Source organism: Anolis sagrei, chromosome 4, assembly GCF_037176765.1.
Source record: "Anolis sagrei isolate rAnoSag1 chromosome 4, rAnoSag1.mat, whole genome shotgun sequence".
NCBI lineage: Eukaryota > Metazoa > Chordata > Lepidosauria > Squamata > Dactyloidae > Anolis > Anolis sagrei.
Genome location: NC_090024.1, coordinates 54,578,760 through 54,596,923, shown reverse-complemented (window position 1 = coordinate 54,596,923; position 18,164 = coordinate 54,578,760). Strand labels below are relative to the sequence as shown.

General features: G+C 35.6%; 1 protein-coding gene across 1 annotated transcript in view; it reads right to left on the bottom strand.

Moving 5' to 3' along the window:
- CCDC178 (coiled-coil domain containing 178) overlaps positions 1-17,855 on the bottom strand; it is a 157,988-nt gene extending 140,133 nt beyond the window's left edge. The window contains exons 1-10 of the mRNA XM_067467036.1: positions 17,798-17,855; positions 16,085-16,224; positions 15,253-15,287; positions 14,813-14,904; positions 12,388-12,582; positions 10,076-10,296; positions 9,282-9,424; positions 3,706-3,859; positions 1,775-1,870; positions 1,528-1,664 (exon numbers count right to left, since the gene is read on the bottom strand). Coding sequence (XP_067323137.1) covers positions 1,528-1,664; positions 1,775-1,870; positions 3,706-3,859; positions 9,282-9,424; positions 10,076-10,296; positions 12,388-12,582; positions 14,813-14,904; positions 15,253-15,287; positions 16,085-16,224; positions 17,798-17,855 — 1,271 coding nt within the window. The remainder of the gene's footprint in view (positions 1-1,527; positions 1,665-1,774; positions 1,871-3,705; positions 3,860-9,281; positions 9,425-10,075; positions 10,297-12,387; positions 12,583-14,812; positions 14,905-15,252; positions 15,288-16,084; positions 16,225-17,797) is intronic.
- Positions 17,856-18,164: the final 309 nt, after the last annotated feature.

The following is an 18,164-nucleotide window of genomic DNA, read 5'->3' as shown; positions in this document are numbered from 1 at the left end:
AAATATTACATGAATTTTAGCTTCATGTGATTTATTTTACATTTTTTCAGAAAAAAATAAATGATAGGGGTCACAGCAGTCATAATTTATCATTACATCCCATAGTATACATAAGCATCTACATTTTCTCATCAGCTGTGATGTCAAAGTTCATATTTATTTATTTATTTACTTATTTCAAACATTTGTACCCCACCCTTTTCAACCCCTTCAGGGGGACTCAGAGCGGCTTACAGCCGGCAACAATTCAATGCTCCACATACAACATAATAAATACAGTAGTTACATAAATAACATTAAATTAGATTAAAATTAAGTGCATTTAAAATTAAATACTGGCTTGTTAGCCTTATGAGTTTGATCACATGATCACATTAATTTTTGGATTTTGAAGGTGGAATTACTGCAGAAAGCAAAACAATGTGTGCAGTTGTTGGAGAAAATATGGCTCCCTGAGGTCCAGCATGGTGTATGCAGTCCAAAGATCTCAAGAATTTTACCAGTTCTGTTGTATAATGTTGTATCAAATTTTTAGAAGAAATAACTGTGAAGACTTTTAATAACTTTGCATTACAAACTGATGTTCTCTCTGATGCTCATTTTTAATGATGAGGGCTAGGTTTCAAAATGATATACTATTGCAGTTACTCACTTCAGTAAAACTATTAAAATGACATACATTTAGCATTGGTCTTTTTCTGGGGAAAGGGAGGAAGCAGAATATGACATTTTTTTCCTCTTCTGCAAAACTAAGAGAGTCCTTCCTCAATACACTTTGCTAGACTCTGATTCTTCAATCTATTTACCTTTAATATTTGGGATAAACCTCATTCAAACTTGGAATTAAACCCTCCTGAGTCAGTAGTAGGGCTGGGCGGTTTCGTTCGTTAATTTCATAATTCGTTATTAATTCGTATTTAAATTAGCTTACGATCCGATATTGAGCCATGCAGGAGTAATTAAAAATCGAAACTATTTTTTTCAATTTATTTCATAATTGTTTCAATATTGTTTCAATATTGTTTTGATATTGTTTCGAAATTGTTTCGAAATTATTTCTGTATGTCTGGTGCAAGTTTTATAGTTGTTGTTTGTTTTATCAGTGATAAAAAATAAATTATCACACCAAAAGTCAACAACAGAGGGAGAGGGAAGCTTCAGAAGTTCCCCCTGTCCCATTTGGAGGGTTTTTTTTAGCATATTGCGCAATCGCGTCAGCCATTAACGAATCAATTCGAAATTAACGAAATTTCGTAAATAATGAAATTTTGAAATCTCAAAATTTCGGAAGTATTTAGAATTTGGAAACGCTAGCGCCCCCTGGAAACGAATCGAGTTTAGAAACAAAATTTTCCGTGGTTACCCAGCCCTAGTCAGTAGGACATTTCCAAAGACTCAGTGTCTTGGGCTGCCCATCCTCATGGTTTGAGTTAAAATAAAAGATACACTATAAACACAAAACAGCCCATTTTAATTGATTTGAACGGAATAAAAAAGCTGATAAATTACAAGTATAGGTGTACTTACCTGTCTCTGAATTTTTGAAGAAATTCTCCATTATCATTATAAATACGTTTGCTTTCATCTTCCAAAGATTTTATTTGCTGAAGATAACGCCTGAGCTTTCTTTTCAAGTCTTCTATATCAGAGTCTTTGCTGGTTTTCTATGGCATATAGATAATATTGTGAGAATACTGTTACATATGACATACAAACACAGCTGGATATGTTTAATTTTTTTCTTTTTATCATTTTCAATTATTTTGAAACTTACTGTATTTTCCATAACTTTCACCTCTTCCATATATTCATCCATTAAACCTTTGTTCTCAGATTCCTGCTCAGCAATTTTCAAACTCAAACGCCTTGCCTGAATATTTTAAAAACAATATAATTATTCATTTAAAAAGCTTTAATATCACAACAAACATCGGATTGGTAAATTTACATCACAAAAAGTTTTATTCTTTCCAGCATAGCAGAAATAGATAAAATATGCAATCTCAAAAGATGTTGATTTTTTAAAAAACAAATTTCAGTTGAAGTAAAATAAAGTATCTAACAGATAATAGTGAATGGGATTTTCCAAATGATAACTGTAACTATATTACATTGAAAAAGTAACCTCATGTAAATCGTAGCTTAGATATAATTAGGGTCACTGAGGTTTTTGAGGAGCAAGTTCAATTGAATTCATTGGGACTTATTTTTTAGTAAACAAAAAGGAAGAGTGGTTGATAAAGCAATTCCTTTTCAACATCTGTCTTACAGACAGCTTTAGCCATACACCCATAAATATTGACCACTTCCTTGCAAGGCTATCCTAAAGAAGTTGAAGTGTGAAGGCATCCCTTTGCCAATGTGATAGTTGCTATTCTTTTGAATAATAAGAATATGAACAAGTTAAAATGCCAGCATTAGTCCAGAGTGGGTATGCAACATTCATCATGCATTGAACCTACTTCTCTCCCTGGCTTTAAATGATGGTGTCTGGGCACTTTCTAGTAATCTAAGTGGTATCTCAACTTCCATTGACACCTGCAGCTACTACTTGAATGTTTTTCTTTTTGTAATATAATGCCACTGCATGCCAGCTATAGCAAAGCTATGCTGGTTCTTTTCATGTGAGAGAATAAAATGGCTATCAATGAGATCTAAAAGGAAGCACATCACTGGTAATGCTATCCGGCAGGAGCTACTTAGTGTTAGTGTTAAAGTGGCAACACAGGGAAAACCTTCAAACTGGAGTAATACAGGGGAAGAGTAAGCAGCAATGGGTCAACCCCAATTGGACCTACTAGAACATGATAGCCAGAAGAGATGCCTCCAAATGATGTTTGCCTACAATGGGTCATGCAAATTGAAGGGTTTAAGAGCAGTACGTGTGAAAAAAATCTTGGAGTCCTCGTGACAACAAGTTAAACATGAGCCAACAATGTGATGTGGCGGCGAAAAAAGCCAATGGGATTTTGGCCTGCATCAATAGGAGCATAGTGTCTAGGTCCAGGGAAGTAATGCTACCCCTCTATTCTGCTTTGGTTAGACCACACCTGGAATATTGTGTCCAATTCTGGGCACCACAATTCAAGAGGGATATTGACAAGCTGGAATGTGTCCAGAGGAGGGCGACTAAAATGATCAAGGGTCTGGAGAACAAGCCCTATGAGGCGCAGCTTAAGGAGCTGGGCATGTTTAGCCTGAAGAAGAGAAGGCTGAGAGGAGATATGATAGCCATGTATAAATATGTGAGAGGAAGCCACAGGGAGGAAGGAGCAAGCTTGTTTTCTGCTTCCTTGGAGACTAGGATGCGGAACAATGCTTCAAACTACAAGAGAGGAGATTCCATCTGAACATTAGGAAGAACTTCCTGACTGTGAGAGCCGTTCAGCAGTGGAACTCTCTGCCCCGGAGTGTGGTGGAGGCTCCTTCTTTGGAAGCTTTTAAACAGAGGCTGGATGGCCATCTGTCAGGGGGGATTTGAATGCAATATTTTTGCTTCTTGGCAGGGAGTTGGACTGGATGGCCCATGAGGTCTCTTCCAACTCTTTGATTCTATGATTCTATGAAGGGGACAAACAATTCCATAAATTTACATTCACCTCAGCACACACCATTTATGACATAACTAAAGAATACCTGACTCGTCACATACAAAATGTTAACAATTTCATGTAATATTTAGTTTTAAAGGACTTCAAAACTCACTTTCTCTTGCCAAGATTGCACGTCAGCCTTTGTACGTGCCTCTTGCTTGATTAGTTCTTCAAGGTGCTTTTTCTGTTTCAATATTGCATCCTTCTTTTCATTTATCTTGGCACACAAATCAGCATAAAGCATGTCAGTGTCTTTTATCGCCTTCCTAAGAAGAAGCAAGAGTTCTATTATTCACCTGGTCAAAACTATTTCAAATTAACCATGAATTTATTAACACAATACTATCAAGCCCAGCGGAATAATCTAGTTCTTTGAATCAGATATGCAACATGTTAGTGGCACTGAAAGTGGGTAACATATTGCAACTTTTAATATGCAGTCAAATACTAAGCATGTTTACTTAAATATAAATCCTCTCAAGGATAATTTAGATTTTTAGTTGTAAAGCACAATTTTAATGGATGAAAATGGCTGGTGACTAGCTGAGCCAACATAAGCCAACAGAAGCTGTGAAAAAAAGTGAAGCTCCTTTCAACATAGCAATGTTGGAAATGCTTGATACTGTCCTGGCCTAAATTTGTGGTGGCATTTTGGTTGCATCTCTTTCCTGGAGGAAATCTAGATCCAATCTTCTCCCTATCACTCTACCTTCACTCTTCTTTCAAATCCTCTCCCAACAGATCTAAAGGGCTGACTACATATGGCACAAATGATGTTGTGGATCCACAGTGGGATATTCTAGAGCAGTATTGTCATAATCTGTATGGACAGCCACTGAACCAGATCTGTATCTGGAGGATGTCAATGCTACATATCCCTGAGTTGGTCCAGCAGCTGATTAGAGTCTGCATGACCCACTGGTACTAGAACCTATTTGACACCACAGGACTGCCAGCCTTACCTTATCCCCTTCATTCTGGGCTTTGTGGTGCTCACCAGACACGAAAATAGCATTGGAAACTACTCAGTACCTGTATGGATGATAGATAAAGTGATGAAGCAACATGAGAGAGGAGAGGAAATAGGAAATGGTCCTTGTTTTCAATCTTCCATTCTCCAATTGCATCTTTGCTTTGGCTAACATCACTCCAGGCACCAAGCAACACACACCACAATTTCCACGCCTGATGAGCACCACAAAGCCCAGAATTATGCAGAGCAACATAGGTGTCATTCCCTATTATTGAATGGCAGTGTAAACAAGCCACAACTCTTTATATTGGCCCAAAACATGAAGAATCTTCAGAGCTTTATAGAAGCTCCAGAATATACTATGATTTTTAAAGCACAGGACAAAACCACCAAAGTCTCCATTCACCCTGGATTGATTCATTTGGCCTGTGTAGATAGATCCTTAGACAACAGCGCAGCTCTACAAATAACTTTGTCAGCAGGCAGTTCTACAAAAAGATAACTTTGTCAGGAACAGAAGAGGTTTATGTTTTACCTTTATCATATACAGTCTACACATCTTTAAGTCACAATTATTATAGCCCCCTATTAGTTTCTTCCTGGTTAATAGTTGGATGTTAAACAGTGAACTTCATGATTTTTAACAGTAATTAATATGTTCTTAGCAAATCTATCAGAATATGGAGGAAGGTGATAGGATGATATCAGAAGAAGAGGATAAAAGTAAAGTACAGTAGTCCGCTATCAACAATAACAGCCTTTTGTTGACAATGCTATAATAACAGATGAGTTCATGTGCAAATCAAGGCTAAATCCTTCCTAGAAGCCATGATAACTAAACTGAAACTACTGTATGAAATACTTAATAGAAAAGACAATTATGCTTGGTAGTAGAAAGTAGTAGTAAAAGAGGATGACCTCAGTTATAGATGGATAGACTCAATGTTCTCTAATGTTCCTCTTTGGAAAGAAGCCGGTGAGACTTTGGAAAGATTTGGACATACTATTAATCTAGACGTCTTTCAGTATTTCCAAATCAGCCTCATTCAATACTAGACTTGGCCAAATCCAATGTACAAACCTAATCAGAACTATTCACTGTAATTTGGAGAGTAATGAAGGTTGACTAGGCAATGTATGCAGCTTCTGGATAAACCTTAACTATTCAAAAAATGGTGTGAGATGATGTGAGAACTGTTTAGTAGGCTTGGGCGGTTTCGTTCGTTAATTTCGTAATTTGTTATTAATTCGTATTTAAATTAGCTTACGATCCAATATTGAGCCATGCAGGAATAGTGTGAGGAGTAAATTAGATTCGAAACAAGTTTTTCAATTTATTTCGTAATTATTTTGTAATTATTTCGTAATTATTTTCGCATGTCTGGTGCAAGTTTTATAGTTGTTGTTTGTTTTATCACACCAACAGTCAACAACAGAGGGAGAGGGAAGCTTCAGAAGTTCCCCCTGTCCCATTTGGAGGTTTTTTTTAGCATATTGCACAATCGCGTCCGCCATTAACGAATCAATTCATAATTATACGAAATTTCGTATATTTCGAAATTTTTAAAAGGAAAATTTCGGAATTATTTAAAAAAATGAAACGCAAGGGCCCCCTAAAAACAAAACGAGTTTAGAACCAAATTTTTCCGTGGTTACCCAAGCCTACTGTTTAGCTTCTCACATCATCTAGTAATTGCTTTCTTACACTCAGAAGTACAGTGATACTTTGAGTCCCTTCAGGGAAAGAGGGCGATCTAGAAATAAATTATTGTTATTATTATTATTATTATTATTATTATTATTAGTTTAATTCATTCTGTGATTGAGCTTTTAACTCAAAATTCTCTTATCTCAAAGCAATTTTCTCATTGAAATGCTATTTTTTTACATGTTCTTAAATAAGAAAATGTACTGTATAAATAACAAATAATGTATAAATGCACATTCACATGGAACAATAAAAGGAAAGATCAATTTTAAAATGTGAGAAGCACAAAGTTGGGCAAGGAAGCACAAAGTGAAGAGGCAGAAGCATTGTTTTCTTCATACTTTACTCATTCCAGCTCCCTCCCTCTCTTGTTTTCTCTCCCTCCCTCTCTTCATGAAGCGAAACATATCAGGAATGAAAATCACACAAAATCTATTAACCAAATTTCCCCGAAGTGGACAAGAGCACAAGGCACGGAGGCACAAGGCACAGAGGCTGCTCCCTCTGGCACTAGCACTTAACTCAAAATGTTGCTTATATGTCAAAGCAAAACCCAGACTGAGCGTTGACTCTTAACTCAAAATGTTCTTAAGTCGAGATGTTCTTATGTTGAGGTTTCATTGTACTATAGTTTTTTCAACTAGATTGTTGGCTTGCTCTGTATTCTGAAAAGTCTTGTTTGTTGTTGTTATTGTTGTTGTTATTATTATTATTATTATTATTATTATTATCATCATCATCATCATCATCATCATCATCACCATCACCACCATTATCATCTTTATTATTATCTTTATTTATATCCCACCATTTCCCCTGTGGGTATTCAAGGCAGCTAACACATCCACAGTAGACAAATTTAAAAGGTGCAATACAAAAGTTTAAAACAACTAAATAACCGTGTGGTAAACACAGAATTAAAAAAACAGTAAATACACTAAAATGACATTTTAAATTCATATTCCCCCCAATCCCACTCAACCTCCCCAAAGTCTGGTCCTAATCCCTCCTTTAATGCCTCTTGATGTAAGAAAGTAATAGTTTGTCATCTCACTCTCCAGCTCTAGACCTATGATATCACAGTTGTTGGCTGAAAAACAGAGCTAAAACTCACTGTCTTCTGAATATGTGTAGCCTTCACAAATAAATGTTAACATTTCAATTAGTTCAATCTCATGTTACAGATTATAACCAGGCTTTTATTACCAATAAAGACTGCTAACCTAAATTACAAGCTATAAAATTATTAATGTAGTATTTAAATAAACTGATATGACAAGACAATTGAAACAGTTCCTAAACAACAGAGAATCACCACAATCTATGTGTTAGGATACAGAATTTTGCCTCAGTTACTCCCACTTCATTGAAAGCTGTTTAAATGTGAAACAGTTAAAACTTTCTCAATAAGATATACCCTCCTTGAAATAAGACATACCCATAAAATAAGCCATAACAGGATTTCTAAGCCATACTCCAAAAATAAGACATAGTGATAGGCGTGGCTATCCAGTATACAAGATCGGCTTTCCGTCAGGTCCCAATCGTACTATGTGTGCTGCAAGCTAAGACAGTGGTTCTCAACCTGTGGGTCCCCAGGTGTTTTGGCCTACAACTCCCAGAAATCCCAGCCAGTTGACCAGCTGTTAGGATTTCTGGGAGTTGAAGGCCAAAACATCTGGGGACCCACAGGTTGAGAACCACTGAGCTAAGGCATAGAGGGAGACAGAAAGTGAAAGTAAAAGTCTTCTCGGTGAAGTGAGGAGCAGGATGCTCTGCTTTAGGTATTGTGTGTCCTCAGGGGGAAGAAGCAAAGCCGTGGCTATTGTTTTACTGAGCACTGTGGGTCTCTCTCCCCCAGCATCAACCAGCAACAGTTTGTGGGTCTTTCTCGCCCCCCACAAACACCAGTAAATCTGCTGCTCCTCAGCACTGACCAGCAACAGTCTGTGGGTCTCCCTCACCTCACACAAACACCAGGGGATAGGGAAAAAAGCTTCAGCAAGCAATCTGCTACTGAGCCTAGAAAGATCATCCCATACATGCAGATTGTTGTGCCATACTTAATAAAAATAAGACATCCCCTGAAAATAAGCCACAGTGTGTCTTCTTGAGGAAAAATAAATATAAGACAGTGTCTTTTTTTGAGGAAACATGATAACTCTTTTTCAAATTACTTTCTCTGTATCCTTTTTTGAGGAAACATGGTAACTCTTTTTTCAAATTACTTTCTCTGTGTCTTTTTTTGAGGAAACATGGTAACTCTTTTTCAAGCTACTTTCTCTTGCAAATTCTGTTCTGCTTTGTTCTCCTTCAGCCTTGCTGAAAATAAAGACAAGTCTCAAAAGTTTTATTTCAAAAATTATTCAATTCATCAATTTTTGCCACCAATCTGTTCAGTGCTCCATTCCATAATACAAAAATCAACTCCAAGCATTTGTAAAACAAGCAAGAGTAAGGAAAATGTATGAATGCCTTAATGAAATATGAAAATGATTACCTCAAGGGGAAAATGCAAGTTTTAGCAAATTATCCAGTATAATGTCTTTGTTATTTCTCTTCCTCTACCAAACTGATTAAACTTCTTGGCCTTTCAGTGACTCCCGATTAGCTTTAATGCTCTGTAAGGCTTATCCTTCTACCTTCTTGCTTTCTTATCAGAATTTTGATAAGGACCTATTTATTTATTTACCACACTTATATCCCACCTTTCTCAACCCTGAAGGGGACTCTGGACAGCCTGAGAAAGGCAACAATTCAGTGCCATATATTAATGCATCAGTAAATAAACAGTTAAAACCAAACCCATTAAAAATATAGCATTAAAACATCAGTTAAAATCACATGATCCTAAGCCCCATGAAGTACAGCCCTGTTATTTATCAATTCTGTATATTAGGGAACATTAGTACAATAAAATTACATTGTTTTCCAAGAGATCAAAGAGCTCTTTCTTAAAGTTTTGATGAATTGCATTTGAAGAACAATAACATTAAAAGGTACTCACCTAAGACTGTTCAACAATTCCTCAGCTGACTGTAATTGTTCAGACATAGATTTTCTTTTCTTTTCACACTCTTCTGTTAGCTCCTCATTTATAGCTATTGCATTCACAAGTTTGTCATGAACGATGTCATATACACCTTTTGTCTTTAAAAAGAAAAAACACTGCTTCAGAAACGTAGTGTCACAAAATCAGAATGACTGTTCTCATGTGTGTCTTATAAATGCACAGTGGTATACTTTTTACATATTAACTATTTTGTATTTTTCTGCCACATTTCTAGAAGGGTAAATTTAACACAAAAACTTTTCAAAATCCAGTTTTCACAGGAACAAAAAAGCGAGGTGGAATCTTCTGAACAGGGGCACAGACAGCAAAACAAACATCACAAAGGTGTTAACCCTTCCCTATGCTATTCTGAAGCTTAAAAATTCATATTATTCTCTGGAGTTATACTTAAAAATGTACCTGTTCTAACTTACAAACACATTCAACTTAAGAACAAACCTACAGAACCTATCATGTTCATAACTTGTGGATTACCTGTATACTATTTTTATAGTACATTTGTTTTTGAAATTCATAGCTAATTATGTTTTTAGTTTCTATTTCAAAGATAAATTATTATTATTACTATTATATTTATTCTAAAGGAGAGAGAAAGTATGGCCTAATGTGTCATACTTTCACATTTCCTTTATATTCACAAGTGTGGAACAGTTGTTCAATGCGAATATTTATTATGGACAAGTACCAAAACTATAGGGAAAATGCCAAAAAATATTTAAAGCTGTTACCTGTTCGTATTTCTTTTTTATTTCTGTTACAGAATCAGATTCATAAGTCAGCTTTTCTTCCAGCAGAGGGCTGTATTTCTTCATGAAGTCTATATTCTCCAGAATCTTTGCATTAGTGCTATCTATTTTTGTCAGCTGGTTTACTGCATCATGTAGTTGTTGTTTTTTTTCTTCAAAATGCCACTGTAGTTGTGCAATATCTTCAGAATACTTTTCCCATTCTATACCAAAATATATGCATATATGCTATGATATATAATAAAGCTAAAATATTGTATTTAAAGTTTGATCATACAATGTAAGCTAAAACATTGTCAAAAGTATATAGTTTCCTAAAAAATGTACTTGTAAAACATTCCCCTGTGGCTTTCAGTCAATGAAGAAAAGGAACATCCTCATAGCCCAAAAAAACCTACAACAGCCCAACATCCTCATTGCACAGAAACATGTCATATTCTATTTAACAGCAATCTCCCCCAAATTGTGAAATTAAATTTCCTGTGAATATTCAGTTAAGGCAACAGACCTACATCTCAGGACTGTTTTCTCCAATTTGGGTGGAAATGGGGTTCTCATGGCTTGATATTTAGCCGGCATGATTTTTGAACTTTTCTGTTTCACACACTTCTTCACCCTAATATTTGTAATGCTCAGTCTGATTATTTGGAGCTCTGAAATATGCAAATGCTTGTCCCTTCAATGATGTTGTAAAATCATTATCCTGTGTGATTTTTTAAATGAAATGTTATGGTTGAATGAACGACGTAGCTTGTTTTCATATAATACAACAAAATTCTTTTCACTGATATAAACTAATAGTTATCACGGGGGATGCATAATATCACTCTTGCTACCTCTGCTGGGGACACTACATAGGGAAAAGTTTTTCAGCTTGTACAAAGGCCAGACAGCTCAGCTTTAATTTCTCCCAACAATATCACGTTAGCATAGTTTAGGGAAGACAAGGACCTCTCTAGTTGAGAATTCCAAACAACCAAAAAATTCAAGGACACATTAACCATGACAGTCAATTGAAAGCAAAAGTGAGGAATAAAGGTAGCAAAAAGCATTTCACAGTAAATACAGCCAAACCTGAATCCTACTAGTTAGCATCAACCTGAATAGTTCCACCTGATTGTCAAATGGGAAATTAATTACAGTAGAGCCTTGCTTATCCAACCTCCACTCATCCAACATTCTATATTATCCAAGGCAGTTGGCCTCCTGCTTGGATACACAACTGTTTCAATACATTATTATATTTTGTTGCTAAATTTGTGAATACAGTAACTACTACATAATGTTATCATGTATTGAACTTTTTCTGTCAATTTGTTGTAAAACATGATGTTGTGGTGCTTAATTTGTAAAATCATAACATAATTTGACATTTAATGTTTTTTTCATTAATCCAATGTTTGCTTATCCAACGTTCTGCTGGCTCATTTATATCAGATAAGCGAGATCCGACTGTAAATCCCACAAATGTAATAGGTCTGATAGACACTTTCCAAGGCCAGTAAATTTATTTGAAAATGTACTCAATTCCTATCTTACAGACAAGGTATGTACACATTATCTGTGAGTCATTGCAACTGCGTTAAAGGCTGGTTGTTGAGACAATAGTTATTTAACTCATTGTGTGTCCCCCCCCCCCCATTTATAAAGGAATAATTGCATGTACACAGATATGGAGGTACATAATTAAATGCACATAAGCATCATTTTTAAATTCATAGACGATTTAAAAATATGGATACAATGCTTAAATGTTAGGCCCCGTGTACAATGTCTTATAATACAGTTTGAACTGCATTATAATGATCAGTGTAGACTCATACAATGAGGACTGAACCACATTGAACTGAATTATATGAGTCTACATTACCATATAATCCAGTTCAATGCAGTTTATCTGCATTCTGGAACTCGATTATATGGCAGTGTAAATGGGGCCTTGGGACCCTTCCACACAGCCATATAACCCAGAATATCAAGGATGAAAATCCCCTAATATCTGCTTTGAACTAGGGGCAGATCTAGACAGCCCCTTTAATGTGGAAACTTCTGCAATTAAAAGGGTTCTGCCCAGACTATGTTCTGGACAAACTGGAATTAATCTGCTAGGGACACAAATCATATTATGGTTAATAATCAATAAACATTCTTGCTATCTCTTGAATGCAACAATAGCTTTCTAAAGGAATGGCATTTCTGTAAGATAAGTTAATACAGGTTGTTTTGCAAGATCTAACATGGCTCATGAAAAATATGATTAATTCTTTTTCTCTTTATATGGTAACAGTTCCCACCTTTTTGAACAGCTATGGGAAGCTCTTGTAGCCTCCAAAGTGACAGGCTATCAGCATATAGGTAGAGTTTTTTCCTGCGACGTCTCTCAAACTCCAAAGCTTCTTGAGCGTCTTTACGGTCATTTTCCAATCTTGTTACCAGTTCTGTGACCTCTGCCAAAACAGCTGTTGTTTTCTGCTTTAAAGGCTGTATGTCTTCAAAAATTTAAAGGGGGAGAATAAGAAATATGCACTGTAATAATATATCATATTGCAAGTACAAACTGTTAGAATTTCACAAACCAAGTCACTAAACTTTGTACAAAGATTGTAATAAACAGATCCCCATAGCAGTTTAGTTAGTATTCTGCTGCAAAAGCCCAGATCTGCTGGAAATACATTAAATGAGATAGCTTGCAAAAGTCCATGCCATCTCCAATTACAGGACTGAGATTATTTTTCAAAAGTTCATACACATTTTTATTTATAGTATCATTGCCCACTTCTACCATAAAATAACATAAATTTAAAAGTTACCAAGGTTTTTAAATATATATAATTCAATTTGTTGATGTTTATAAGCTTTGGTATAAAAGTTTTTGAAGACTATCTGCAATGCAGAACTTATTCTGTATAAAATTCACTCTGTGCTGAAACATTTTGCATTGAAAACAATATTTTAATGTGGAAATATTAATTCCCATACAGAAAATGTTGCTTTCTACCATATGTAATTTTGCACATTATAGGTCCCACATTGTGAAGATTCTCATCTGTCCAGAATTCTTCTCATTAGGAATTGTCAATACTCTAAATATTTTTTACCGGTTTAGGAAAATTAGAGAATAGTATAATTTCAATTTTGAATTCCTCCGTAACAAACACAAATCTCTTTTGTCTTATATTTCATCTGCTCATTTCTCCTATATTTGCTGTTAATCCCTGACCAAAGCTTTTCCTTTCTTAAGGACCCTCTCTACCTGCAGTTTATATAATGCTATGGCTTCCTTGTTCTCTCTCTCCCCCCCCCCCCCCCACATACACACACACAACCTAGTTCAGTTATTTTCATTTCAACAGTGCAGGGAAAATATGCCCATGCCTTGGACAAGTCCCGTTGAGGAAATATCCATGGCTGCAGTTCATCACAGGAAACTGCAGGTGGCACCCAAGATTTCCAGATATGCTGCAGCCCCAAATGGTCTCTTTCTTTTAGAAGAGAGTATAGCAATTTTGATTATGATGGTGATGATGATGATGATATGATTCCAGATATATGCTACTATCTTATTTCAAACAAATAATTTACATTAATGTGTGAAGATCACTACTATATTTTTTACGCATTTTATCCAGTTGAACTCCAGATGAACTGCTGGTCCATTTCTGAGTACAATTCAAAGTGCTGGTCTTGGTCTATAAAGCCCTGTATGGTTCCAGCCCAGCTTACCTGTCCAAACGTATCTCCCTCTATGTCCTGCCTCGGAATTTAAGATCATCTGGGGAGGCCCTGCTTTTGGTCCTGCCTTTTCGAAAGTGTGTATGTTGGGGACGAGGGACAGGGCCTCTTGGTGGTGGCCTCCTGCCTGTGGAATGCTGTCCCTAGCAAAAGTAGGTCAGCTCCATCCCTCCTCTCTTTTAGAAAGAAGCTCAAAACATGGTTTTGGGACAGGCCTTTGGACAGTAAGTTTGGTAGTAATCATAACGTTGGAATTTTGACTATGATAGGCTTTGGACTGGGTCGTGGGTGGCTAAATCAGACTGATTCAGCTACATGATAATAATGTTTTAAATGTATTTTAATCTAATGTTTTATCTTTTGTATAATATTGTATGTAATGTGTTGTATGTTGTTGGCACTGGATTGCTGCCGTTGTAAGCTGCCCTGAGTCTCCCTTCAGGAGTTGAGAAAGATGGGGTAGAAATGTTGGAAATAAATAAAGGTTTTAAAGGAGATGGATTAAATAATGATTTCATGCTTTTACATAGGCAAAACAACATTGTTCGTTTAGCGTAATCTGATAGTACCTTGACCAATGGTTGCATCATTTCCAATAGGAAATACAAGTGTTTATAAATGGAGATGAAAGACCAGGCCCTACTATCTAGTTTACCTCTTTTGATGAAGTATAACAGATTGTGTTTCTCTTTTAATCTTTTGGAGTAAAAATACAGTTATTGCCTCCTCTTTTATTGAAAATGCTTGAAAACATGCAGGAAAATAGATTTATGAATAGTCAGTTCTCCTGGAAATCTCTCATTCATAGGGTTACTATATAAATTGAAGCCTGCTTGACAGCATATAAAAACAACAAAAAATAAGCCATCTTGTAGATTCTAAACACTTCTGACATGTCATGGTCATGTTGCTAGAATAAACCTATCAGCTGGAATAATTCCAACTAAATAGTTCAACCAATAACATCCTGACAGAGTAAATCATTACCTTTCACATATGATGACTGTTCAACCTTCAGTTCAGAAGAGACTGATAACCAGCTTTTTTCACCTTCTTCAACACTCCTAATCTCTATATCCCTGAAAATGTAAGTGAATATTTGTCTCCAAGTTCATTCTAATGTCTGTAAAGAACTCAAAATCCACCTTCTGTATATGAATCATTCATAACTTATCAATCCAAGCAGTTCTCATTATGTAACCGAAAGTGTATACTAGGCAGTGGACAAAAATAAGTTGTAGTCTGCATACATACCAGAATTTCAGCACCTCCACACGCAAAAATAATAATAATAATAAATGTCTTCCTTGGGGAACTTGGTTCTTGGAAAAAATATATTGAGTTGCTTTTGTAGTATATTTAAGGTTTTATCACAGTTAGTACGTTGCTTAAGGTTACTACTGAATTGATACTTATAAGATCCTTACCGTGGAACTGTCTCTGACAGATACAAATGATCATACTGCAAATATAAATGAAATGAAATTATTCAGTGACATGCTACATATTTTAGGATTTGCCCTAAAATAGAGTAAGTGACTGTACATATAAACAAACCACATATAAAAATATTAAAATAAACTGGAATCTTTTTTAAACTGTTTAACCAGTCAAATAAATTGCTAACACAATGAAAGTGAATGTTTATAAAGAAAAAAAATCTTACGGGATTCAGTGAGATTTACTTCTTTATGAAGAAAACCATGAAGGATTGCAAAGCATTCAGAACAACTTATTTCATTACCCTAATAATATTTCTCTCTCACACACACATATTCTTTCTATGCTATCATAATGATAATGGAGCAGACATTTCACCTTTGGATGCACATCTGGATACAGAATAGTGGGAGAAGGGAAACAGGACTGTTCCATTGTCCTTGATGAGAGAGCAGGTGCCTTTTATTTTCATCTTGCCATAGTTGATTTTTAGCCCAGATGGGCATTAAGTCTAATAAAACTTCAGTTCTATACACACAAATACCTAAATATGCCACAGGCACCAAATGTGATTTGAAAGCTAAACAGGAACAGCCCTGGTTAATATTTCGATGGGAAATCACCAATGAATCCCATGTGCTGTAGGCGATATTTCAGATGAGGGAACAGATAAAGCCACCTCTAAACATTCTTCATCTAAGAAAATCCTATGAAATTCATGGGATCACTATAAGTCAACAAGCAACTTGTTTTTTATTGTAAAGTTGCCTTGAGAAAGTAACTTTGAATTAAAACAAGAAATATATTTAAATACAGTACCCATTGTAAGGTTTCTTCCACTTTCGCTTCTAGATCTTGAATATGATGAACAGCTTTGTTAACACACACAGATGGAGTATTGACAGCAGCACAACTACGTTGCCTGGATGGTAAGGCCAATGAAATCTGTTCATTTATGCCTAAAATAATTCAGGATAGTGATTTTTGGGTTTTTTTAAAAACAAGAAGTAAGTATTTTTAACATTTAAAACATTTTGATGAATTTGTGAGCTCTTAATGTCCAGCCATTGTGGTTTCAAATTAATCCGCTTTCAAATATAACTTCTACTATGGAGCAATATACTTCATTTTGATGGCACTGTAATTAGACATGTAGATAATTGTATTAACAAATTTGGCAAGTAATAGTTTGTCAAAGTATTTGCTTGGTAGCAAAGAACGATTTCCCTTATTCATGCTGTAATCCTGATCAGCCAGCTGCTGCCCAGGGGCACTTATAGTGCAATCTTAATACATTTAGTCAACATAGAGAGAAATTGTTAAGTAGACCACAGTAAAAGTGACTTACTTCTTCTGGAGTGTGTGAAGGAACAATTGAACTAGAATGGAAATGGTGGCCAAGAATAAGACTGAAAATTGTTGAAGGCTTTCATGGCCGAAATCACTGGGTTGTTGTAGGTTTTTTTTGACTATATGGCCATGTTCTAGAAGCATTTTCTCCTGACATTTCACCTACATCTATGGCAAGCATCCTCAGAGGTTGCTTGCCATAAATGGAGGCAAAAAGTCAGGAGAGAATGCCTCTAAGAACATGGCCATATAGCCCGAAAAAACCTACAACAACCCAAGACTGAAAATGTTTGGCAGCTGGCAGAAGTTACTGTTGTTGACCACTCAACCAATTGAAGAGAAAGCCAGCAATCTACAACTCCAAGACTGGTCATGTTTGTTCAGGCTTAGATTTATTATTACTGCATTTTATGGGTATTGGAGCCCATTTTTGTTTTGTGTATTTTAATGATATGTATTTGTCTGTTTTAACCATGTTGAACCTAATATATTATAAGTATTATTGGTTTATGTCTTTTCTTTGTTCCAAAGCAGAATTGTTTTGAATAAAGAAAAGAAATAAAGCTCTAAGTCTGGACAACATAAATCAAAAACTACCTGAAGGCACACAACAACAAACATTTGAGCTGGATATAATTTAATAATAAAGTTTTCATATTTATTTATTTTTATTTTTTGCAATCTAAGAGAATTTCAGTTAGACATAGTGTGCAGTCAATACCAATTAATAAATGCAGTTATTTGTCAAATTCATCCTTCTGATATCATTGATTGATTGATTAAATAATTATATCCCATCCTATATCTTAGGTTCTCAGGGTGGCATACTCCCTGATAGGGGAGTTAGAGATAGCACTTGCTGAGAGAAGCCCTGCAAATAATAATGAACACAATAATCATAGTGCAACCATGGTCTCATTAGACCTGTTCTGCAGGGAGGATTGCAAGAAGCTGAATCATGGTAATTCACCAGCAGCATATGTTTTGATGGTAGACAGACAATATTGAGTACAACCCAGCAATCATAAAATATAAACTCCAACAGAAGGCATTCAAACTTAGAAATAATGATAGTCAATGACAGATTATATACAGGACAGCATCAAAAAGGGAAATACTGTGATAATTGGGGATTTTTTTACACAATATAAGTTGGTCAAAGTTCCAACAAGACTAAAATACCTTCAGGTTGTTGACTGTTATTTTTGGAAGCAGAGGAGAACAGGTGCAAGTCTGTCATTCTTGTGTACGGTTCTTTTCAGCCTAGTTTGTTGGAAAAGAAAAAAGATGGAATCCCAACTAAGTTAGTCAAGAGATCAAAATACATTCAGCTTAAGATAATCATTTTCCACAGAGTTCAGACTGACTAAGGAACAACCAGCATAATACTGGATTCAGCCCAGTGTGCTGACAATATGATAATACACAGTACTATACACAATACACAATACACAGGGCTATTAATATCAACTGTTTTTAAAGCTATGGTGTTAACAAGGGCAAATTATTAGTAGCAAGTACAGGCTCGAAGGATAGGCAACATGCACAA